This window comes from Pipistrellus kuhlii, unplaced genomic scaffold (assembly GCF_014108245.1).
Source record: "Pipistrellus kuhlii isolate mPipKuh1 unplaced genomic scaffold, mPipKuh1.p scaffold_m20_p_9, whole genome shotgun sequence".
Classification (NCBI taxonomy): Eukaryota; Metazoa; Chordata; class Mammalia; order Chiroptera; family Vespertilionidae; genus Pipistrellus; species Pipistrellus kuhlii.
The window spans coordinates 67,088,857-67,113,077 of record NW_023425595.1 but is presented as its reverse complement, the minus strand read 5'-3'; the positions used below and the strand labels follow the sequence as shown (position 1 = coordinate 67,113,077).

The window sequence follows — 24,221 nt, the reverse complement described above, 5'->3', positions numbered from 1 at the left end:
AGAGCCCTGTCCCCACTCTTACGGCCCCCCTACCCTTATCCTGGCCCCATCCCCAGCCCGCGGAGCCCCTCCCATCTCCCCACCCCCAGCTCCCGGAGCCCCGCCCACCTCTCCCCCAGCCCACGGAGCCCCGCCCACTTCCCCCCCAGCCCACAGAGCCCCGCCCACCTCCCCCCAGCCCACGGAGCCCCGCCCACCTCCCCCCAGCCCACGGAGCCCCGCCCACCTCCCCCCAGCCCACGGAGCCCCGCCCACCTCCCCACCCGCCCGCGGAAGGAGGCGGACAGCGGAGAGCTCCCGCCATCCAGCCCGGCGCCACTCCCAGCTGCTCCGGCTCGGCACGTCGTCGGCACCGCCGGAGAGGAGCGCTGCGCAGGTGAGCGCCGCGAGGGCGCGCGGGCTCCCGCGGAGGAGAGGCCCGGGCGGGGAGGCGGCGGCGGCCAGCTTCGCGGGTGCTGGTGTCGCGGGTGTGAGCCTTCCCGGCGGCGGCCCAGGAGGAGGGGGCGTCAGGGGAGCGGCCCTGGGGGAGGCCGGCGAGGCGGGGGCTTGAAAGCGCTCGCCGGGAGCGGGCTCTGGTTCGGGAGAAGGGAAGGGCCGCACCGTCCTGTGTCTGGCGGGCGCCCGCCTTCTGCCACCTGCGAGCCGTGGCCCGGAGCAGAGCTGGCGGGCGCTGGGTGTGAGTGTGGACGACGGAGCAGCACAAAATGGGACTTGCTGGTGAGGGAGCGGCGGGGCGGTGAGGGAGGCAGGAAAGGCCGGGTTCCAGGGGCGGGGATCAGAGGACGTGTGCATCCGTGCTTTCCTCCTCCTTGTTTACCAGTCCCGATTTCTTCTAGGGAGCCCTGCGCCCCCCCTCTCCTCCTACCCTGCCCTTCCCGGGCGGCAGGCAGAGCCTCCCATCCTGTCCCCGAGCTCCGTGCGCAATCGGAGGCGCTCCGGCGCCCGCTCCGGCTCTTACAAGTGGCGGCGGGAGGAGCAGCTCCAGGGGCAGCGCAGCGGCTGCGGGAACAGCCTGCCAGGCCGCCGCCCGCCGCCCGCGGTGGGGCCCAGGCTGCGGCCTCGCCCACCCGCTGGCCTCGGCCCCCCCCTGGCTCCTTGGCGGAGCTCTCCGCCCGGATGCTCAGGGTTGGAGAGGGCTGAGGGTACCCCGCTCCGGGGGCCTCGTGCTCTCATGCTGTGGATGTGTATAACGTTTCCAGCAACTTAGCCTTTGGCATGTGACCTGCCTGGTAGTTACCATGGAAACGCCTCTCATTCAGCAGCCTCCTTCCTTTTCCTGCCCATTCCTCACCTCCTGTCTGCTCCCCGCCCCACAACATGGCTGCCTGGACACTGGGCATCTGTGGCTTCTCTGGCAGGGGACCCGCCTCGCCAGCTCCCTCCCAAACTGGCATGGCCCTTTACCCACTCTCCGCATCCTCCCGCAGCACACATCACAGACACATATGCATACATACCATACTGCACACACCACCGCCGATACACGTATGCCACATAACACACACACCAAACACAACATACACATACCTCCACATCACCACCCACCCCCGCACCCTGCCATCAGTGTACATGTACATACACACACACACACACACACACAACACACACATAAACCACACACACCACACACACACAACACACACACACACCACACCACACACCACGCACACACCACACACACACACACACCACATACCACACACACACACCACACCACACACACACACACACACACACACTCACACGGTGCTTCTAAGTAGATCTCAGCTGGAAGAGAGGACATTTCTTGCCTTGACAGGCTCTATGCCAATGGGTATGGGGTGGGCCAAGAGGCCGGAGGAACACATTTCCCAGGAACCTGAGAGGCAGGTAGAGAGATCTCTAAGGGGAGCCCCTCTTCTGGGGCGGAATGTAAGTCTTCAGGGCTGCTTTCTCCATGCTCTGCCCCTGAGGAAGCCCGGGCTCCCGGACTTAGGCCCGCCTTCCTGCCTCACGGAGGGCCGGGCAGTCTGGGGCCGGCAGGGTGCTCGGAGGCTCCCGAAGGTGGCAGGGCCGGGAGGGGCCGGAGCAGCTACAAGGGGAGAGAGGCCACGGGTGAGGGAAGGCAGAAGAGCCGGAGGGAGAGGAGCCAGGTGAGTTGGCAAAGTGCACGTCGGCGATCTGCCTGGCGCCCAGGCCTCCCGCTCCTCCCTGGCACCTTTTCCTCGGGCTCCTCCGGCCACTCTCTGCTCCTGGAGGGGAGCCGTGTGCGTGGCTGCGGCAGCGCCAGGCTCCCTGAGACCTGTGGATTCTGGGAGGGCCAGGCGGTGGGCACGAGGCGGGTCTCCCTGGTCTCGGTGATCCTGGGACTGACCCAGGACCCATCTCATTCATCCAGGGAGCTGGTTTAAGGACCTACTGTGCTGGGGCCATGCAGGAGGGGAGGAAGACACAGTCCCGACCTTAGAGTCTTAGATTTTTAAGAGCCAATCAGGACATGTGTTTACGGGGAAACTGAGGCTCACACCGAAGAGCGCTGGGCCTTCTGACCTTCAGCAGCCCTCGGGCGGCTGATTCTTTCCAAGTGAGGTTCCCTGTGGGTGGGAGCCTGCTGCGTCTGTGTTTCCCGGAGGGTGTGGCAGCAGAAGCCGCTTGCTCGCCCTGGAAATGGCGCCCCGTAGATCAGCACACACTCCCCTGCCCGGCCCGGCTGGATTCAGGTGGCTGCCATCTGATGGCAGGCAGGCTGTGCCAGGCAGCCCCCGGGCTCACTGCCGAACAGACCACTCTGGCTTCTGCCCCGCGCTCTGCCCCGGCCCAGCCCGGAGGCAGCCGCCCCGCTGAGGCCGTGAGCCTGGAGCACAGACCCAGCTCTGCCCTGACGGCCCGCATTCATTCCTCAGGGAGGTTCCTGGCCAAAGCCAGGAGTGGCTTAGACTGACCTTCAGCCACTGAGAGCCTCCAAGACTCCAGACCTCTCTCTCCACCGCATGCCCGTCAGTGTCACCTGTTTGGAGGGGAGCTTAGGTTCCGTGATTTCAAAGGCATTTCTTCCTCCAAACTGTTGTCCATGCTACAGTCTGAAAGAGACCCCTTCTCTCTGGTGCTGAGTCCTAATCATTATTTCACAGAACGGGGCTGCCGCTGAGCTGGACAGATAGGGCTGGTCTCCAGAGAGCGCCTCCGCCTGCACCCAGCTGCCCAAGCTCTCTCCTGGGCTGTGGGAGCCACTCCCCTTCCCCCTGGACACTGGCCACCTGCTTCTCTTCTGCCGGGACCAGACTGGAGCGGGTGGAGTCTTGAAAGAAGCGTCCTCTGGGGAGGATGGACACGGCCCTCCGTTGGTGGAGGGCCTTCCTCTGGCGGGGGGTGGGGGGTTCCCGACGGGAGGGAGCCTTGGGCAGCAAGAGAGTGGGCCGGGAGGTGCAGGCCAGTTCTCCCGGCCCCAGTGAGAGCAGCATGTCGCAGCCCAGACAAAGGCGTGGGGCCATTTGGCAGCATCTCTGCTCGGGAACAGGAGGGGGAGGGGAGAGCCTGACCTGGAAAGGAGGGGCCCGCTTGGAGTCTGCTAGAAAGGTGTGCGAGGGTGCCCAGGCCCGGGGCGGCTGCTCCAGCTCAGCAGGTCTGACCTGGGGGGGAGGGGCCGGCCATGAGGGAGGGTCCAGTGCCCATGACCGTGACCCCACACAGCCAGAGGGCAAAGCCAGACCTCAGAAGAGACCGGGGGCCAGGAGCTTCAATCCATTCACATCATTTTATGCCGGCTCCGTGGCCTTCATTTGGTTCACAGAGCTGTGGGATGATGGCTGCCCACTCATCAGGCCTCCTGCTCAGGCAGAGCAATGGATTTGGCCTGTCCCTGCCGCTCCCCCTGCCGACCTGATCCCACCCCCACTGGGCAGGCTCTGCGACCTCCTCCTTCCACAGGAAGGCCATCCTCACTCACACTCTCACTCACATTGCACACCCTCCCTCCCAGACACACACGGAGGCTGGCGGGCCTGAGGCAGACGGCATGCTCAGCGCCTCAGCCCGCTCACCGCGGCCGTGGTGACGGCCCCTTCGCCCCATTGGCTCAGGCCCAGTCTGCCCCGCTGCCCTCATCAGCCTGTGAAACAATGGCTCTTGGTAGGCTCCGTGGCTGTCAGCTGGCATCCCAGCCACCTTCTCTGATGAGCTGCTGCCCCTGTGCGGCCTTGAGGACGGAGCTCTCTGCAGCCTGCCGCTGGGTGGCCTTGGGGACACACGCGTGGGCTCTAGGCCGGTCCTCAGGCTCGCTGGTGTTCTTACCGTGTGTCACGGGCACACGGGCTGAACAGGGAAGTGTGTAAAGTGCTTGCGTGTGCCCGGCACAGTAAACACTCCGCGGTCTGGCTGCTGTGGGAATGCTGGCAGTGACGCTATTATCAGAACGGCATTTTGTTCTCATTGCATCACCCTCTGAGGCGCTTCTCCCGTGTCTTCCTTTCAGCTGCTTTTTCTGATTCCCGGGAGGCAGGCAGGCTCTCCCCCTCCAACCCGCCCCTGCCAGGCTCTGTGGCCCCTGTGCTTTCATCATAGCGACTATGTCCACGCCCTCTCCCCTCCACTCCCACTTCCCTCCTCCATGGCAAGGTCACTGCTGCCCCAGACAGCGCGTGGCTCGGTGCAGCCACGGGGGAACCCATGAGCAGGGGCAGGGACCGGTCTCCCACCAGGAGAGTGAGCCTGTTCGTCCTCCCGGCGCCTTCTGCCTGTCCCTCCGGTGCAGGCTGTCTGTCACCGGTTCCTGAGGGGGGTTCTCACCCCAGCCTGCTTCCTGTGGGAGAGTCCCCAGTGGAGAACTGACTCCCCTTCGGTGTGGGATGCTCAAGGGCTGCGGCCTGTGGAGGGAGCGGAGCCGGAGCCTTTGGTGATGGGGTTTGACTGAGACCTGGAGAGCAGGAGAGAGGGCCGGGGGCTGGGCACTGAGAACGTTAAAACCCCGCAGAAAGCCAGCACCCACCCTCAGGCTGCTCCGAGGTCAGCCTGGGCGAGCACTGAGGGTGATGGTACGGGCATTCGCTCAGTCAGTCCGTGTTCACCGGCAGCTACCACACTGCGTCTGGACATTCAGGAGTGCCCAGAGCGTGGCTGCCCCGGGTGCGTGTCTGATGCGGGCACACACAGTGCGGGGTGGGAGGCGGTGTGACATGCTCTGTGGGCCGTGTCTGGGCCGGGGACAGTGTGTTCCCTGGAGCCGCGATGAACAAGTAAACCCCCCATAAGTGCATGTGCCCACCCCACCCCGACCTAGGACAGATCTCCGGAGAGGCCCTGTGGGTCACAGTTCGTCCCCGGGCCACACGCATGTCCCAAGCAAGACAGTGGTTATATGCGGAGCCTGGCTTTCGGGGAGGTGGGCAGAGGTTGCCTGGGCTCTCAGTGCGGCTGGGGGTGGGGGGGTGGGGGGGTTAGGGGCCTCGCCCCCCTGTGTTCATTCCCACAGTGGGATTGCCTGTCAGCCGCTCCTGAGTGGCCCTTTGTCAGCAGCCGCGGAGGAGGCAATGCCTGTGTGCCGGACTCGCTCATGCCTGCGGCTGGCGGCCAGAACCCCTGGAGGTGCCTGATCACCCCAAGGACCGGGGCCTGGCCTCACACTGGCCAGGGTCCCGCACCCGCACTCCTCCTGGCCCCGCATGCTCTCAGCTGCCTGGCACAGCACACTCTCGGCTCCTGCCTCCGAGGGCCCAGTGAGAGGCCTGTGGGAGCAGGGCTGAGACATCGGGGGGGACGTGGGGGGAGTGAGTGCTGCACCCCCTCTGGCCTGGGGTCTCCAGGGGACTCAGAAACCAAGCCCGCGTCTGTGATTTGTGAACTCGGTTACCCTTTCTCCTCGTGACTTTCTTCCTGCTCCTCTTCCTGAGAATCCCTCCATCTTGAAGGCAATATGACATCTACCCCGGCCCCTGTGCAGCGGGCTGGGTGGGTTCTGGCTCCAGAGAGACAGCTCTGAGTCTTGGGGATCTGTGGGCCAGGGGGTCCCCTCATGTGTGGGGGGGAAGGGAGGGACCAGGCCTCGCGGTGTGGGGACCCCGTGGGAAGGGACCCCCTGGGGGGTGTCAGCAGCAGTGAGGGTGAGGCAGAGGCAGCCGGCCCTGCTCCTGTCTGTCCAGCAGCCGGGCCCAGTGTGGGGGTCCAGCAGGGTGTCCGGCCTCTGTGAGTCCTTTCGCCACAGGAGGCGCCACCTCTGCTCTCCTCAGATCCCGTTAGAACTCTGAGGGCCAGTCACTTTAAGTCAGGTTATTACACAGAATGGTTGGTCCCAGCTGGTTTGGCTCCGTGGATAGAGCCTCTCAGGTTCGAGTCCAGTCAAGGGCATGGACCTCGGTTGCAGGCTTCTCCCCACCCTGGGCCCTGGTCAGGGCACTTGGAGGAGACACCCAGTGGGTGTTTCTCTCACATCAATGTTTGTCTCTCCCTCTCTCCTCTCTTCCACTCCCTCTACAAACCAATGGGACAATATCCTGGATGAGGATTAACGATGGGGCATCTGAAATGCAAATCCAGGGAGCTGGCGGCCTTGTCTCCAGAGGGTGGAGAGCCTCGGGCTCAGCCTGGCCCCCAAGCGCCCTTTAAAATGGAGCTTTCCAGGCTTTTCTGGCTCTGGCTCCAAGCGTGGCTGCCAGCACAGTGATGGGAGGAGGTTAGGGACTGTTTCTGTGTTAACTGAATTTAAAAGTGTTAATTACTTTTAATAGCCCTTTTAAAAACAATTTTAAATTTGTAAGAAAAATTGGAGCAGATAATACAGAGCTCCAGTAAGCCCCCAAGTACACCCAGCGTCCCCCATTGTTAGTATCGTGCAGAGTGCGGCGCATTCGTTACAAACACTGTCCTAGAGATAAAAGGTCCAGGAGAGAGGACAAGCGCTTCCTTGAGATCTCAAGTAACAGCGGCGCAGGAGGCTGGTTCTGGCCCAGCCCAGGCGGAGAGGGCCCTGTGGGCGGAGCGAGGAAAGGGCGAGGAGGCCGCATGGAGGGGGAGGAGGGCTTGCTCCAGGCACAGACCCGCCAGTGATGCTTGAGCTACAGGTGCTGCTTCTCATCCTAAAGGTGCTGGGTGGGCGGGGTCTGGTGGGCAGTGTCTGGTGGGCGGGGTCTGGTGGGCAGTGTCTGGTGGGCGGGGTCTGGTGTGTAGTGTCTGGTGGGCGGGGCCTGGTGGGCAGTGTCTGGTGGGCGGGGTCTGGTGTTTAGTGTCTGGTGGGTGGGGCCTGGAGGGCAGTGTCTGGTGGGTGGAGCCTGGTGGGCGGGGCCTGGAGGGCAGTGTCTTGTGGGCGGGACCTGGGGTGTAGTGTCTGGTGGGCGGGGCCTAGTGGGTAGTGTCTAGTGGACATTGGTGGGGAGTGTCTGGTGGGCAGGACCTGGAGGGCAGAGTCTGGTGGGCAGGGCCTGGTGGGCAGGGCCGAACTGCCCAGTCTCTAGGTCGCACAGGTTTGAGGAGTAAGGCACGCAGACTGGTTCTAAGTGGCTCTGTTCACATTATTTTTCACAGATAATGACCCAATAGTGACACCAACATCCAGAATTTATGCCTATGTCCTTATTTTACCCACTGTCCCTTTCCGGCCCCACCAGCGCCCCCCATGCCATCCTGTCCTCAGGCCTCCCTGGCTCCTGTCCAGGACCTGCCTGAGACCCACCCTTTCTCTGGCCCCAGTGGCAATGGGGAGGGGGCAGGGTGATGCCCCTAGCCCATGTGGTCATGACCAGAGTGGGCTCTGGTGGAGTCACTGCGGGCGGATGGTCTGGGCTCTCAGTCGTGGGCGTGGCGACGGGGCGTGGCCTCTGCACTTGGGGCAGCCTCTGTCTGTGACCCCCTCCCCTCCCGCAGGAGCTGTGCCAGCGAGAGCCTGGATGAGGAGCCAGCTCTGGGAACAGCAGGCATTCACACACCTGCGCTAACTTGGTTACTAGGGCAATAATGGTGCCATGTTTCCCCAAATTGCACCTTATTCCAAAATTCCCCTCCTTTTCTCCACCAATTTCCCTCCCTGATGCAGCTACGCTCAGCTGTTTGGAGAGCAATCGGATTAAATAACGCAGGCCAGCATATGCATGCCTGTTAGTGTCGGAAGCATTTACCTTTTGAAAGAAGCATGTGGTGAAATGTAAAGCTCTCTCCTGGGGGAATATTGTGGGCGTGGATGTATCCGTGAGGAAGGGTGGTCTACCCCCCAATCTAACTCCGAGCCTGACCAGAGAACGTGGTTCTGCGTCCTGCCTGCCCATCCCGAGGTTGGCAGCTGCCCGGCTAGTTGTGCTGTGGGCGCCCCCTGTCGGCGGAGCAGCGGGATGCTGGCAGCTGCTGGGAGGTGAGGGGGCTGAGGAGGGAGACAGGAGTGCCTGCTGCTTCTGAGGCCAGTGGGAGTGAGGGGCACAGCCCCGGACAGTGGCCTGTCTCCTGCCCCCTCTGCCCTCCTCCCAGAATGACCCAACACCAGTCCCAGCGGCAGAGCGGAGCTGGCAGGACACGGGAAGGGAAATGACAGAGCATGCTGGCGTGCGGTGACTCGCTCTCGCTTCCTTGGGTTCTTCTCTCCCTGGCCCCTCCCTGGCCCGGCTGGGATCACTCCCCAGTGGGCCGGCGGGCCTGGATCGGAGCATTCCCGTTTCCTCGGCTCCCTCCCATCGCCACACCTGCGGGCGGCGGGGAGGAGGGCAGCATCTGGTCTCCACAGAGCCAGCAGCGGACTGCGGCCAGGGCTTGCTGGCGCGAGGCCTTGGGCACCAAGCCCGCCTCTAACCGGTGAAGGGGCAGCGATGCCCTCGTTGCCTGGGCTTGTGGCTCCTCTGAGTTCACACTGTGACGGTGCCCGGTCAGTAGGGTGTCCCACCGCCATCGCCTCCTCCAGGGAACGGGAGCAGGTGGGGCTGCAGCATCCACACCCCAGCTGCCCCCTTCTCTGAGGACAGGCCCTCGAGAGGGTGCGGGCTGAAGGACTGGCCTCTGTCCCGATGTATCTTGCTCTGACCTTTTCTAAACTCAGAGAGGCCAGCGGGCCCGGGCGGCCTCGGCACCCCTCCTTCCTGCCCCCCCCCCCCGTTGTGCATGATCCATGGGACCCTGCCTGAGCTTCCCTGGGGCCAGCCCTCCTGGAGGGACCCTGAGGCCCCGGCGAGGCTGTGGCTCCCGGACGGGCTGTGGGTCAGAGAAAGACGGCATGCCGGCCAGAGGGGTGGGGCCGGCCCTCCAGGGCTAGGTTTGGGCTCTGGCCCTGTCAGCAGGCTGCCGGACCGGGCCGGACCGCAGGGAGGCCCCCTGCAGCCAGGGAGTTGTGGGGGGACGTTACACCCACAGAGGGACCAGGGTGTGGGGGGATGGGCGGGGGCGACCTCGACAGGACCGCGGAGTGTAGGCCCAGCTGGGCTCTCGCAGGGAGGATGATCGCATGGCGGCTGCTTGATGTTTTTTCCAAAGAACATCTGTCCTCTCGGCAGGCTCCGCCTCTCCTCCTGTCCTCAGTCTGCCGGCAGCCTCAGCCTCGCCCCTTCCTGCCTCTCCCACTTCTCCCATCGCCCGCCCACTGGCTTCCTCTCTCTCCGCCGGCCTCCCCCCGCTGTTTCCTGCCTCTGGTGGTCTGGCTGCCGTGTCTGCTGGGGGCTGGGGGCCTTGAGGGTGTGTGTGTGTGTGGCGGGCGGGTGTTTCGCGTTCCCCGTTCCCCGCTGACTCAGAGCCGCCTGGGCCGTGACGCAGGCTGCTTATCGAGGCGGCAGAAGGCCGGGCGGGAGCCAGCCTTCATGGCTGTCAGGCCCCTCCCAGATCTCTGACCCGAGACCCAGGCCTTCCCGGGTCGGAGAGCAGGAGGAGGAGGTGCGGGCCTTCCTCGCTCCATCTCTGCCTCACTTCCCCATTCACAGAAGCAGGCAGACGACGGAGGAGAAGCCGAGCAGCTGAGCGCAGCCATGTGAACAGCTGATGATAAAGAGCAGTTGAGGCTGGCCGAGCTCGGCCTCTTTTTATTGCAAATGACGGACCCAAACCCCGGGCAGCTTTGGCGAGGCAGGGTCTCAGGCACAGAGGCCTCGGGGGTGGACACCAGAGCTGGTCTGGGAGCAGATGGACCAGGGGCACGTGCAGCCAGGACACGCCTGTCCCTTCTCCCAGCTCCGTTCTCCAGCCGGTGCGCCCCCTGCCGGCTGCTGGCGGACTGCTCCTCACCCGCGCGTCACAGCCCGGCCGCTTACAGGCTTTCTCCCGTCACTGACTCCCACACGGGAGGGAGCCCCAGGAGACCTGCAGGGCTGAGTGGGCAGGGCCCTGTCCCCTCCAGAGAAGATGCCCTGGGAGGGGCTGAGGGAGGGCAGACCGGCCATAACTGCCGGCTGCAGGCACAGAGCTCTGCGCTTCCCCGGTCCCAGTCCGGCAGTGCAGCCCTCATCCCCGTCTTCCCGTCCAGAGCGCAGGAAGATACTGGTGGCAGCTTGTGCAGGGCACGGCGCTGGAGCTAGATCGGCTGGGTTCTAATCTGGGCGCTGGGACTTAAGGCAAGTTACTCAACCTTCCTGGCCTCAGTTTCTCCGTCTGCATAATGGGAATGATCATGGCCATAGCCACTTCTTAGAGCCGACGGAAGGATTCCATGTGCTGGACACGAATGCCTGACCATGGCAGGTGTTGTCACAGTGCCTTTCAGTGTGCACGGAACTTTCCCATCCGTTAGCTCATGCGGCCTTCACAGTAACCTGTGTAACAGGAAGGGAGACGGGGGATGGATTGGCCAACCCACCACCGCCCCACTGCCCTCATCCCCCCGCTGCCCCCACCCGCCTCACCAGCTGCACATCCTGTGCTCCGTTAGAACAAGCCCTCCTGAGCAAACAGCTCTCCCCAGCATCAGTCCTCGGGTGCACGGCACCCACGGCTCTCTGCTGGCTCCTCTCGGGGTCCCTTCGGAGCTGGAGGTGCGGGGAGCTGCCTGGCCAGTGCTCCCAGAGGAGGAGCCTCCACTGTGCCTCTGCAGAGCTGCCCTCAGCCTCCCCCGGCCCGGAGCACGCTGCCCGGAGCGGGCGGGGCCCTCTGGGCGCCCTCCCCAGGGACGAGGGCCCAGGGGGCGTGGGAAGCTCCCAGCAGGACCACCGCCCTTCCTCCACCGGCAGGGAGGCAGGGCGGCTGGCTGAAGTTTGGGATCCTCAGCAGGTGGCCTCACCGGCCCCAGGCTTTCCCTGTGAAGTGGTTTGGCGGTAGCTGTGCTCTGTAGCTGAGAGTTGCCAGTGAGAGCACTGAGCACAGTGCCCGGCCGGGCCTGCACGCTGGTCACGAGGATGCTCATTCCCTCATCTCTGCGGTCCAGCTGCGGCCTGGGCCTCACAGGTCCGCTCTCCACCTCGGCTTCTCCGCCCCTCAGCTCCTTCCCGGACTCCTGTGCCCCAGGTGGGCCTCTCTCCCTCCCACACCCACACTCCCACCCCACCTCACTAATCCCACACCCACACTCCCCATCCCACCTCACTAATCCCACACCCACACTCCCACCCCACCTCACTAATCCCACACCCACACTCCCCACCCCACCTCACTAATCCCACACCCACACTCCCCACCCCACCTCACTAATCCCACACCCACACTCTCCACCCCACCTCACTAATCCCACACCCACACTCCCCACCCCACCTCACTAATCCCACACCCACACTCCCCACCCCACCTCACTAATCCCACACCCACACTCCCACCCCACCTCACTAATCCCACACCCACACTCCCCACCCCACCTCGCTAATCCCACACCCACACTCCCACCCCACCTCGCTAATCCCACACCCACACTCCCCACCCCACCTCGCTAATCCCACACCCACACTCCCCACCCACCTCCATAATCCCACACCCACACTCCCCACCCCACACTCCCCACCTCACCTCACTAATCCCACACCCACACTCCCCACCCCACCTCGCTAATCCCACACCCACACTCCCACCCCACCTCACTAATCCCACACCCACACTCCCACCCCACCTCACTAATCCCACACCCACACTCCCCACCCCACCTCGCTAATCCCACACCCACACTCCCCACCCCACCTCGCTAATCCCACACCCACACTCCTTCCCTTGGGCGGTCCTTCCGTGGGTGGCCCTTCCCGTGGGGTGACCCCAGGGCCAGGCCCTCAGCATCCCAGGCCGGTCGGGGCTCAGAGGCAGATCCCCAGTAAGCACACGGAGGGGAATGTAAAGTCCCCGAAGCCCCTCTCCCAGCGCCACTTCCACCTGCCTCGCTTTCCCTCTCCCCCAGGCCCCTCCCTCCCGCTTGCTTCTGGAAGTGGGATTTACATCTTCCACTGCTCAGACCCCCCCCCCCCCAGCCGCTGGCACACAGGGCGTGTGGGAGGGAGCAGAGCCCAGGGAGCCTTTTGTGCACAGCGCGAGGCGTGTCCCCACAAGCTGTGCCTGACCACCGAGCCGGTCAAGGTCAGGGGTACCATTGGCTCCTTAAACCGGGTGTAGGGGCCGAGGGACAGGAGGGGACCTTTGGGAGGGAGGGAGGCCTGCTGGCGGAGGGAGGGGGCGGATGGGGTGGGGAGGCCGGCCTGGGGGAGGCTGGAGGAGGAGAGCACTGCTCCCCAAACCGGTGACAGAGCCTCTTTCAGCGATGTAACCTGACCAGGACGCCCTCTCAGAGCACAAAGGCAGGTCTTTGTTCCCATCGTTTGACTCCAACTGTCATCAGTGTCCTCCACCCTCGCCCCTGTGTTCCGCAGGCCAGGTGCTGCGGGGCCTCCTGCTCTGCAAACGGCGGCCGTGGCCGTGGCCCCCGCGGCGCCTCCGGGTGACACAGCCCTCTCCCTCCCTCTCTCTCTCCCTCCCTCTCTCTCTCCTTCCCTCCCTCCCTCTCTCTCCCTCCCTCTCTCCCCCCTCTCTCCCTCCCCCCCTCTCTCTCTCCCTTCCCCCCTTCCTCTCTCCCTCCCCCCTCTCTCTCTCCCTCTCTCCCTCCCCCCCTCTCTCCCTCCCCCCTCTCTCTCCCTCCCTCTCTCCCTCCCCCCCTCTCTCTCCCTCCCCCCTTCCCCTCTCCCTCCCTCTCCGCCTCCCTCTCTCCCTCTCTCCCTCCCCCCTCTCTCTCCCTCCCCCCTTCCCCTCTCCCTCCCTCCCCCCTCCCCCTCTCTCTCTCTCTCTCTCTCTCTCCCCCCCCCACCCAACCCCCGGGCAGCACTAGATGAGGGACATCCCTGCGGAGGGGGTGCCTCGAGGTGCAACCTGAACGGAACTTGAACTGAACTTGTGACCCCTGCTTCCCACTCACTTCCCTGCCTGCGCCCCACCATTTTCTGTGCCAGGAAGCCCTTCCTGTTCGCTCCTCGTCCCTTTCACCAGGGCCATCCTCCCGTGGAGGTCCGAGGGCCGGCTGGAATGCCCGCCTGTGTGGGCCCACCCGGCTCCGTCCTCACTGAGCTCTGGGCCTGGCCCTCCCTGTGCTTCTCCCCACGGCTGCTCCTCACATCGGCTGCCGGATCTGAGCCCCGGCTCCCCCTGAATCCCCCCGCCCCCCACGGAGGGACCGCTGACCGGAGCCGCGCACCTCAGTGCAGCCTGCGCGGTGGGGCCCGCTCGCGTCTGTGGAGGTGATTGGGGGCGGGGGAGGCAGGGCGGGAGGTGATTGGGGGCGGGGCAAGCAGGGCGGGAGGTGATTGGGGGCGGGGGAGGCAGGGCGGGAGGTGATTGGGGGCGGGGGAGGCAGGGCGGGAGGTGATTGGGGGCGGGGCAGGCAGGGCGGGAGGTGATTGGGGGCGGGGGAGGCAGGGCGGGAGGTGATTGGGGGCAGGGGAGACAGGGCGGGAGGTGATTGGGGGCGGGGGAGGCAGGGCGGGAGGTGATTGGGGGCGGGGTGATTGGGGGCGGGGGAGGCAGGGCGGGAGGTGATTGGGGGCGGGAGTTAATTGGGGGCGGGGGAGGCAGGGCGGGAGGTGATTGGGGGCGGGGGAGGCAGGGCGGGAGGTGATTGGGGGCGGGGGAGGCAGGGCGGGAGGTGATTGGGGGCGGGGGAGGCAGGGCGGGAGGTGATTGGGGGCGGGAGGTGATTGGGGGCGGGAGTTAATTGGGGGCGGGGGAGGCAGGGCGGGAGGTGATTGGGGGCGGGGGAGGCAGGGCGGGAAGGCCTGGAACCTTGACGTGTGTCCTGCCTGCTCCGGTCCCGCCGGCCTCACGCCCCCCTGGCTGAGCGGTGAGGTGCGGATTGGAATCGGGCTGAACAGAGGACCTTAGTCAGGAAGCCAGACTAAGAGTCTCTGTGCGGCCGAGAGTGGGCTCAAGCCTCTCAAAACCCCGTGGCCCCGAATGAGCCGAGGGCGAGCTTATAAAGGCAGAAAACAAAACAAGCCCACGTGCTGGGTGGGGGCAGTGAGACCACAGCTCAGGGCCGGCCTGGGCCAGCGCTGTCCTCGTCTGGGCTTGTGCACTGTTCGTGGTCACGGCTCTGAGTGGGGTGGCACTTAGGCAAGCAGGCCCTGCAGGACCAGATAATTGGGAGGGGCAGCGACTGGGCTCCAGGCCGATAAGCATGTGCACTAGGTTCCCGGCAGAGTCAGATTTCTTGTCTGCTGTCTTATTTTCCATTATGCGAGCAGGCGTGCTTACAGATGCTGAAGCCGCAGAGTGACTTCCATCAGGGAGGCTCTCTGGTTTAGTTACTTCCTGGAATTAACAACAAAGGACCATCTGTGGCTACAGGAAAGTTTAAACGGCAGTTCTCCTAACGGAGGGTACGGGAACGAGACGCAGGGCCTGCGGTTCCGGGACCGGATGGAGTTCCGTCCTTTCGAGCCCATCGCTCCAAGGAGGCGCGGTGGGAGCCCGCTCACTGTCCCTCCTCCGTCACCGCAGCTTCAGCCGAGCCTGCGGGCTGGGGAGACGGCCGTGTCCAGGCCCCGCGTCCCGCCTCACGGCCGAGCGGGGAGCAGCTGTAACGCGAGGATGTGATTTGTAGATGAGACTTGGTCTGAGAAATAGCAGTAAGCCCACCCCTGCTCCTCGAAACATAAAGGTTTACAGATAGGAGCTGCTTAAACTTACTTTCTTACTTTGCAAAGTGTATTTAGGATGAAACATCCCACGATAAAGAAACTGATCGCAGATAAACTCAGGTTGTTACAGAGCTTGGCTCATAAGGAGGGAGGTCATCCAGCCACCAGTTCTAAGCCTCTCCCCAAACCAGAGCTGCCTAAAAGCCGGAAAACCAAACCCCCCAACATAGACCAGCACTGGGTAAGCCGGCTGCCAGTTGCCCAGAAATGAATGCTGGTGGCATCGTTGCTTCCGGAGCTGACACACCTCGGTCCCTGCGAGCTCAGGAAGCCAGACTGGTGACGCCGCCTGGAGCCGGGACCCCTGAGCGGCCGGAGTGACCCAGGCAGCCTGCGCCACCTCCGGCTGCCCGGCCCAGCAGAGCCCCTCCGGGGAGCCCCATGTCAGGGCTGCCATGTCCCACAGACCGAAACCTAGCCAGTGTGAGTTCATAATCAAAGGTTACCCAACGTGGGAAAATCCAGTCATGTATGATCAAGGCACAGAAACAACAGATACCTTAAGGACCCTCCTTCCCCCAAGAAATTAAGGTTTTGGAATTTTTTTTAAATATATTTTTAAATTGATTTTTTACAGAGAGGAAGAGATAGAGAGTTAGAAACATCAATGAGAGAGAAACCGAATCGATCAGCTGCCTCTTGCACACCCCCCACTGGGGATGTGCCTGCAACCAGGGTATGTGCCCTTGACCGGAATCGAACCTGGGACCCTTCGCAGGCTGACGCTCTATCCACTGAGCCAAACAGGTTTTTGCAAGATTTTGGAATTTGACACAGAAAATAAAATAACTATGTGGGAAATGTTGAAATAAATAAAAAATGGGTAAGAAAAATGTGCTGGCAACAAAGACTACCAAAAATAACCAGACAATTGGCAGAATAACTAAATAGAACATTTAGAAATGAGTAATATATTCATTGAAATGGAAAATTAAAAGAATGGATTAAACAGAGAACTAGTGAGTGGAAAATAAATCTGAAACTATTACCCAGAATGCAGCACAGAAACAAAGAAGCCGGAAGCATGAGGGAGCTGTGACGTGATGAGGAAAATGGTGTGAGAATGTCTGCCGTGGCCATAATCTCGAGAAGAAAATGCAGAGTGGAGGAGAGGCAATCCTTGAGAGAGAACAGCTGAGAATTTTTCATAATTGTTGAAATGGATGATTCTACAGGAAAGGGAAACACCAGGATACACAGAAATAACCCACATTTAGGCTCTGGTCCAGTGAGACTTCGAACACCAAAAGAGAAAAAATAAAAAGACGGCAGAGAGAAAAGAGGGAGCATCTGTGACGGAAGGGAAATAGGGAGCAGCAATGGACAGGACATCTTCTATAATACATCGGAGTCAATAATTATCAGCCGAGAATTGTGCACGTGACTGAGCGACCTTCCGAGGCTGTGTTCCTTGTCCCTTGGTGCAGAACAAACGGCACAAGCCGAGCAGCTGAGCTCACACACCTGTTACCTCCTGGCTTCTGTGGGGAGTCCCGCACAGCTCACCTGGTTCTTTGCTCAGGCCGCACCAAGCTCAGCCTGCAGGTGACTGCAGGAGCCTCTGGAGAAAGACGCCCCCCAGACCCCCTGGGCTGTGGGCAGCGTTCATCTCCTTGTGGCAGGAGGACGGAGTCCCACTTTCCTGCTGGCTGTGGCCAGGGGCTGCTCGGAGGCTTCTCACAATCCCTTGCCACGTGCTCCTCTCCACTGACCCTCTCACACCATGCCAGCAAGGGAGAATGCTCTAGCGTCTGTCTGCCAGGATCGAGTCTGACGTAACAGCACCAGTGAGTGACAGCCATCGCCTGCCACAGTCCATTAGAAGCAGGTCCCGGCTCCTGCGCCCGTCGGGGGCGGGACCACAGCCACGGGCTTGGACACAAGACGGTGGAATTCTCGGGGTCCCTTTACAGGGGTGAAATGAAAACATTTTCAGATAAACAAAAACTGAGTTTAAAACTAACAGCTTCCTTAAAGAAAGTCCCAGAGGATGTCCTTCAGGAATAAAGAACGTGGTGTGAAGGTGACTGAGATTCAAAAGAGACGGTGAACACATCAGTTCGATATGTCGTATGGGTTGTCTATTGCTGTGTAACAAGTCACCCCCAAACTCAATGGCTTGAAACACAGTGTTCGTTACCTCCCACAGTCCAGAGGGTCCAGACTCAGGGAGCAGGGGACTCTGCTGCCCGCCAGGGGGCACTTCTGTGAAAGTTGCGGCATCTGCTTCCAGGCTCACTGAGTGCTCCTGGCAGGCCCTCCCACCGCGGGCTCTCCCCAGGGTGCCGAGCATCCTTAGGCACGGCTGGTAACTTTTCCCAGAGCAATCAGAAGGAGGGGGGATGAAGTGGGGAGAGAGAGAGAGAGAGAGAGAGAGAGAGAGAGAGAGCGCGCCCGCTGTGGTACCTTTTATGATATGATAATGAAAGTGACATATCAGTTCTGCCATGCTTTATTGGTCTTACGGACTAACCCTTGTGGAGGGACTACACAGGCATGAAAATACCAGGAGGGCCCAGCCAGCATGGCTCAGTGGTTGCGTGTCAACCTATGAACCAGGAGGTTATGGTTCAATTCCTTGATGTTCTCTCTCTCTTCCTCTCCCCTCCTCTCTGTAAAAGGATATTTAAATTAAAAAACACACACTAGGCCAAGACCGGTTTGGCTCAGTGGATAGAGCGTCAGCCTGCGGACTGAAAGGTCCCAGGTTCGATTCCGGTCAAGGGCATGTACCTTGGTTGCGGGCACATCCCCAGTAGGGGGTATGCAAGAGGCAGCTGGTCGATGTTTCTCTCTCATTGACGTTTCTAACTCTCTATCCCTCTCAATTCCTCTCTGTGTAAAAAATCAATAAAATATATATTAAAAAAAACACAAAAACTCACATTAGAATACTATTCAAAATCAGTAATTTCCTTTTTATGGCTGATATATATCTATCACAGTTTATTTTCACCACATGCACGTAAGGTGCGGTGATGGAGGCATTGATCTTATTGTGCAGTCATTTTAGAGTATATGGGCATATCAGATCACGTGGTGTGTAGTAAACTTACACTGGGTTACATGTCATACCTCAGTGAGGCTGGGAAAAACAAAAACAGTAAAATAACATCAATAATAATGTTTCTGTTTGTGTGTATGTGTGTGTGCATGTGTGCATTATCAGTACGTCCACTCTACATTTCATGAAGAATAAGAAAAGACGTAGAAATGAACAGTGTAAGAACTGGAAAAGAAGAAACAGTACTGTATAATGTGTGCAGAGAATATCCAAAGCAAACTAAAGGTAAATTATTAGAAACAATGAGAGCTTAACAAGATTACTGGATTTAAGATCAGTATATACAAGTCTATTGCTTTTCCCTATAGCAGCAAAAATTGGAAACCATACAGAAGACATTGCATTTAAAATAGGAATAAAAATTATAAGGGACCTAGGAACAAATAGAAGATGTCTAAAGCCATATGAAATCATTAATAAAAGTTTATTAAGGGACCTAACCAAATGAAAAGATTTATTGACAGGAGACTCAAGGTCAGATAGGGGACTCCAGGAGAGTGAAAGGTCATCTTCTCCAAGTTGTTCTCCAGACTTGTGGCCATTCCAGTGGAAACCCCAGCAGTGAGAGGTGAGTGTGCCCCACTGACTCTAACATGCAGAGAGTAAAAGGTCAGAATGGGAAGACGGTCCCGGAGAAAGAGGTGGAAGAGAAGAGGAGAAGAGAGGGGAGGCGCCTGTGAGGCGTGAACGTGGGCACGGGCAGTGCGGTGTGGGTGCCTGCCCAGGAGTCCAAGGGGAGCCCCGAACCCACACCTGCGCAGGCAGCAGCTGCTTGGCCAGGTGCATGGAGGGTCCTGAGGGGGGGGGGGCACAGTGGTGGCATTAAGCCCCCACTCACACAGACACCAGTTCTGAGTGGAATAAAGAAGTGAATGCAAAAGACAAAGCTCTACAACTTTGAGAAGAAAGTCCTGACTCCGGGTGACAAAGAACACGTTAAAAAGACACACAAATCCCTGCATTTAATTGCATTAGAATGACGAAATTCTGTTCGTGTGCAAGATAATTTTATAAAACGAAAAGACCAGCCTCTAATTGGGAGGGATAGTTGTGATACCAAGTGACAACGATTTAGAATTCAAAATAAGAAATGAATAATGTATAAACTTATTTGAAAACAGAGCAAAAGACATGAGGAAGAATCAGGAATCGCAAACTCAGAAAGAAGCCCAGTTCTACATCTAAAATAAAATCAGTAGCATATTTTATACCTCTAGGTTGGTAGAAATTAAGCAGTCTAACCATGTCAAGCATTGAGAGCTAAGTAGAGTAATAACAGCATGCAGCTGGTGGATATTCCAGTGGAGATGATTACAGAGGAAAACAATTGAAGTTATTTTGGAAAGCTGATGGTCTGCATAATGTGCCACCCAACGACTTCACTCTGGGCCTGTCTCTAGAACACCCTTTTTCAAACTGCTGAGGGCAGCCATTAGTGAACCGGCCATCCTACATGATAAAAGGGTAACATGCAAGTTGACCAAACAGTGGGAACCACTGGTTGCTATGACATGCACTGACCACCAGGGGGAAGACGCTTAATGCAGGAGCTGCCCCTGGTGGTCAGTGTGCTCCCACAGGGGGAGTGCGGCGGCGGCGGTGGTGGTGGAAGCCTCTCGCTTCAGCGGCAGTGCTAAGGCTGTCAGACTGCGGCTTAGGATGTCAGCAGGACATCGCCCGAGGGCTCCCGGACTGCTAAAGGGTGCAGGCCGGCTGAGGGGACCCCCTCCCCAAGTGCACGAATGTCGTGCACCGGGCCTCTGGTTTAAAACAAAAAGTAGAGTAGGAAATGTCAGAGGACATCATTCATTTTAAGGTTGTGTATCATGTGGTGACACCGTTCTGGCCTTGACGATTATGCATTTACCCTGGGCTGCCGTGTGGAAAGCATTGCTTGTGAAAGTTGTGTCAGTGGTGTGAAAGCCAGGGCGTTGGAACGAGCTCTCACGTGTGTGTGCTGGGGTTGCACAGAAAGGCTCATAGCTGTATTATCTATAAGCGCGCACGCCGGGGGCGGTGTCGGGAGATGATTTACTGGCATAATGGACGGGATGTTGCACAGCATTGAAATGAGTGGACTGTGCTTACAGGGAATAATATGGACAAATCTTAGAAACATAATATTGAACAGAAAGCTGGGCCGGTGTGGCTCAGTGGTTGAGCATCAATCTGTGAAACAGGAGGTCACTGTTAATTCCTGGTCAGGTTACATGCCTGGGTTGTGGGCTTGATCCCTGGTGTGGGGTGTGCAGGAGGCAGCCAATCAATGACTCTCTCTCATCATTGATGTTTCCATCTCTCCCTCTCCCTTCCTCTCTGGAAAAAAAAATTATAATAAAAATACTGGACAGAAAAAGCCAGATCAGGAGACTGAAAAACACACACTAAGATATGTAATTATAAAGCTCAAAAAAGCTCCACTAAACTATGTGATTTGGATAGATTTTCTTTTTTTATATAATATATTTTATTGATTTTTTACAGAGAGGAAGGGAGAGAGATAGAGAGCTAGAAACATCAATGAGAGAGAAACATCGACCAGCTGCCTTGCCTCCTGCACCCCCCCCCCCACCAGGGATGTGCCCACAACCAATGTACATGCCCTTGACCGGAATCGAACCTGGGACCTTTCAGTCCGCAGACCAACGCTCTACCACTGAGCCAAATCGGTTTCGGCTATTTGGATATATTTTCAAAAGAAAAGCAGGATGAATACTCATCCATATGGTGAAGGAATGACATGCTGACACATGCTACAACATGGAAGAAACCTGAAAACACGCTAAGGGAAAGAAATCCAATGTGAAAAGCCACATATTTATGATTTTTTAAAATATGAAATGTCCAGAGTAGACAAGGCCACAGAGAGAGTGGATGAGTGATTGTTGGGGGAAGGGAGGATGGGAGTGACTGACCGTGGGAACAGGTTTCTTGAGGGGCTGATGAGAATGTTCTGGAATTGATGATATGCTCGTACAGTTTTGTGAATATTCTAAAAGCCATTGAGTTATACCCTCTCAAATGGTGAGCTTCATGGCTGTGATTTCTTAATGAAAGTTCTTTCTGAAGAGGAGCAGTGGGATCATTAAAAACACACAAGTTCAGGGTCCTGTTTCCCTCGGGGCGGGCGGGCGGGCGGGCGGACAGGGCAGGAAGGAGGGACAGTGAGGAACCTGCAGCAATATCTGAAGTTCTAGTCTGTGGGTGTTTATCTCATTACTGTGTTTAGTGTGTGTGTTATGTATTTTTAGTGCGTTTAAAATTTAAAAGAAACTCGGTTATTAAATGAGTACCATTAGAAGCAAAAGTGCCTTTTGAAGCGTCTCCTTAGAGGTGTGCCTGTGTGGTGGGTGCAGTCTGACCTCTGGTGGCCGAGAGCGGAAGGGCGCCGGGCCGCTGGCGTGGGCCCGGGGAGGTGCGAGGGCGGGATCCCTGGGCACAGCCTGGTCCTGACCCCGGGCGGACGTCCAGGAGGTTCGGCCACTGCCAGCCGCACCCCCGGAGAAGAGCAGACAGCTTTGCTTCCCTGGCTCTGGTTTCCCCTTTTCCTCCGGCTTCTCACCACCCCCTTAGCCAGGAGTGAGGTGTGTAACCCTGGCAGCTGCTGGGGGAGGGGACAGGCGGGCCTGTCCTGCACCATCCAGGGCCGTCGGAGGTGGTGCCCGGAGCATGGTCTCTGCGTCTCCAGGTGGTGGGGAGGGTCGCTTGGCACCATTGCCCAGAGCCGTCTCCACCCCTCTCTGTAGTACTGCCCTGAGGCCCGTGGGCCCGGAGGGTGAGAGTGAGGGTGATCTGGGAGCGCCTGCGTTTCAGGGCTGCCACCACCACGGGGTCCCTGCAGCGTCTCACCTTGCAGGAGGCAGGACGGGCAGCAGTGGGCCAGGCTGTGGGGAGCAGGCGGAGTCCCAGGCCTAAGCCAGAGCTGCCCCAGCGGTGCTGAGAGGGGTCACCGCATGGCTGGGGAGAGCACCATGGGGAGCCGTGTCCGTGCTTCTGCTCGGGCCTGCACTCCGCCATGGGGGAGGGGAGGGCGCTTGGAACAGTGGGGTTCACTGGGCCCCGTCGGGCTGGGGTCTTTTGCCCAGGACATTGCTTCTCCTCCCTCTTCCCAGACGCCATGGAGGTGCTGCTCATCTTGCTGTGCGGCCTGCTGGCCCCCGCCATCCTGGCCAGTGGTGAGTACGCACCGGCGCCGTGGCCTGCCCCGGCGGGAGGTCCTGGCCTGGGGCTCTCAGGGTCTCCATGCTGGTCAGCCCTGCCCCCTCAGCAGCAGAGAGTCTGGGAGGCAGCGATCCCTGGCCCTCCTCTAGCTGCCCCTCCCAGGCTGCTGCAGGCTCTGCCTTGGGCCTCGGGTCCAGCAGCCCCTGGGGGTGTTTGGCCGGCACATCGGAGTCTTCAGCCTCTGGCCTGTGCCCGTCCGTGTTTGCCCTGGGCCTCAGCTTCCTCATCTGTGGGAGGAGGGATGGCGTGAGCATAAAGAGGGACTGTGACCACTGTGCTGTGAGCACTTCTCCCCGGGGCTCCCCAGTGCTGCCGGCCGGCAGCCTGCCTCTTCCCAGCCCTCTGCTGCAGGCCCCTCTGCTGCAGCCCCGCTTCCCAGCCCTCTGCTGCAGCCCCGCTTCCCGCCCTCTGCTGCAGGTCCCTCTTCCCGGCCCTCTGCTGCAGGCCCCTCTTCCCAGCCCTCTGCTGCAGGCCTGCTTCCCGGCCCTCTGCTGCAGGTCCCTCTTCCCGGCCCTCTGCTGCAGGTCCCTCTTCCCGGCCCTCTGCTGCAGGCCCGCTTCCCGGCCCTCTGCTGCAGGCCCGCTTCCCGGCCCTCTGCTGCAGGCCCCTCTGCTGCAGCCTGCTTCCCGGCCCTCTGCTGCAGGCCCCTCTTCCCGGCCCTCTGCTGCAGGCCCCTCTTCCCGGCCCTCTGCTGCAGGCCCCTCTTCCCGGCCCTCTGCTGCAGGCCCCTCTGCTGCAGCCTGCTTCCCGGCCCTCTGCCGCAGGTCCCTCTTCCCGGCCCTCTGCCTCAGGCCCCGCTTCCCGGCCCTCTGCTGCAGGCCCGCTTCCCCGGCCCTCTGCCGCAGGTCCCTCTTCCCGGCCTCTGCTGCAGGCCCGCTTCCCAGCCCTCTGCTGCAGCCCCGCTTCCCGGCCCTCTGCTGCAGGCCTGCTTTCCGCCCTCTGCTGCAGGCCCGCTTCCCAGCCCTCTGCTGCAGGCCTGCTTCCCAGCCCTCTGCCTCAGGCCCGCTTCCCGCCCTCTGCTGCAGGCCCGCTTCCCGCCCTCTGCTGCAGGCCTGCTTCCCGGCCCTCTGCTGCAGGCCCGCTTCCCGGCCCTCTGCCGCAGGTGCCTCTTCCCGGCCTCTGCTGCAGGCCCGCTTCCCGGCCCTCTGCTGCAGCCCCGCTTCCCGGCCCTCTGCTGCAGGCCCGCTTCCCGGCCCTCTGCTGCAGGCCCGCTTCCCGGCCCTCTGCTGCAGGTCCGCTTCCCGGCCCTCTGCTGCAGGCCCCTCTGCTGCAGGCCCGCTTCCCGGCCCTGTGCTGCAGGCCCGCATCCCCGGGCCCTCTGCAGGAGGGCGGCCTGCAGGCCGGCTGTCCTGGGAGACAGGACGCGGAGCTGTCTCCTCTGACCAGGCTTGTTTACTTTTGCAGCCGAAGAACAGGAGAAGGAAAAGGACCCTTTTCATTATGGTGAGTGGCGAGGACATCCTGGGGGACAGAGAGGGGGAGGCACAGCCCACCTGGTGAGGGACGGGCAGTGCTCCCTGGCCCTTCCTCTTCTCCCATTTCTCCCTTTCCTCCGGCAGATTACCAGACCCTGCGGATCGGGGGCTTGGTGTTTGCCGTGGTCTTTTTCTCCGTCGGCATCCTCCTCATCCTGAGTAAGTTTCTGTTCACCAGGAAGAGCAGGTCTCTGCTCAGCGGTGGGGGGAGAGAGCAGATGGGAGCCTGGTTGGCCCCTCCCTGCAGAGGCAGGAGCCTGTTTGTTCTCCCTGTATCTCTGGGACCTACTATGTGCTGGCACATAATAGGTGCTCAGGAAAATAGGAAAGCAGGTAAAAATAAATGCTCCATGAAAATAAGCACAGATGAGAAAAAGGAGCAGGTGGCCCTGGTGCTGTGCCCAGCAGGGTGTGAGTGGGGCGTCTCAGGCCGTAGGA

At 60.3% G+C, this 24,221-nt stretch overlaps 1 protein-coding gene across 2 annotated transcripts in view; it reads left to right on the top strand.

Annotated features, from left to right (window-relative positions):
- Positions 1 to 240: 240 nt before the first annotated feature.
- Positions 241 to 24,221, top strand: part of FXYD6 (FXYD domain containing ion transport regulator 6) — a 29,517-nt gene continuing 5,536 nt past the window's right edge. For both annotated transcript variants that reach the window (XM_036427718.2, XM_036427717.2), the window contains exons 1-4: positions 241 to 376; positions 22,200 to 22,262; positions 23,713 to 23,751; positions 23,868 to 23,942. In XM_036427718.2, the coding sequence (XP_036283611.1) occupies positions 22,205 to 22,262; positions 23,713 to 23,751; positions 23,868 to 23,942 (172 nt within the window). In that variant the 5' untranslated portion in view covers positions 241 to 376; positions 22,200 to 22,204. The remainder of the gene's footprint in view (positions 377 to 22,199; positions 22,263 to 23,712; positions 23,752 to 23,867; positions 23,943 to 24,221) is intronic.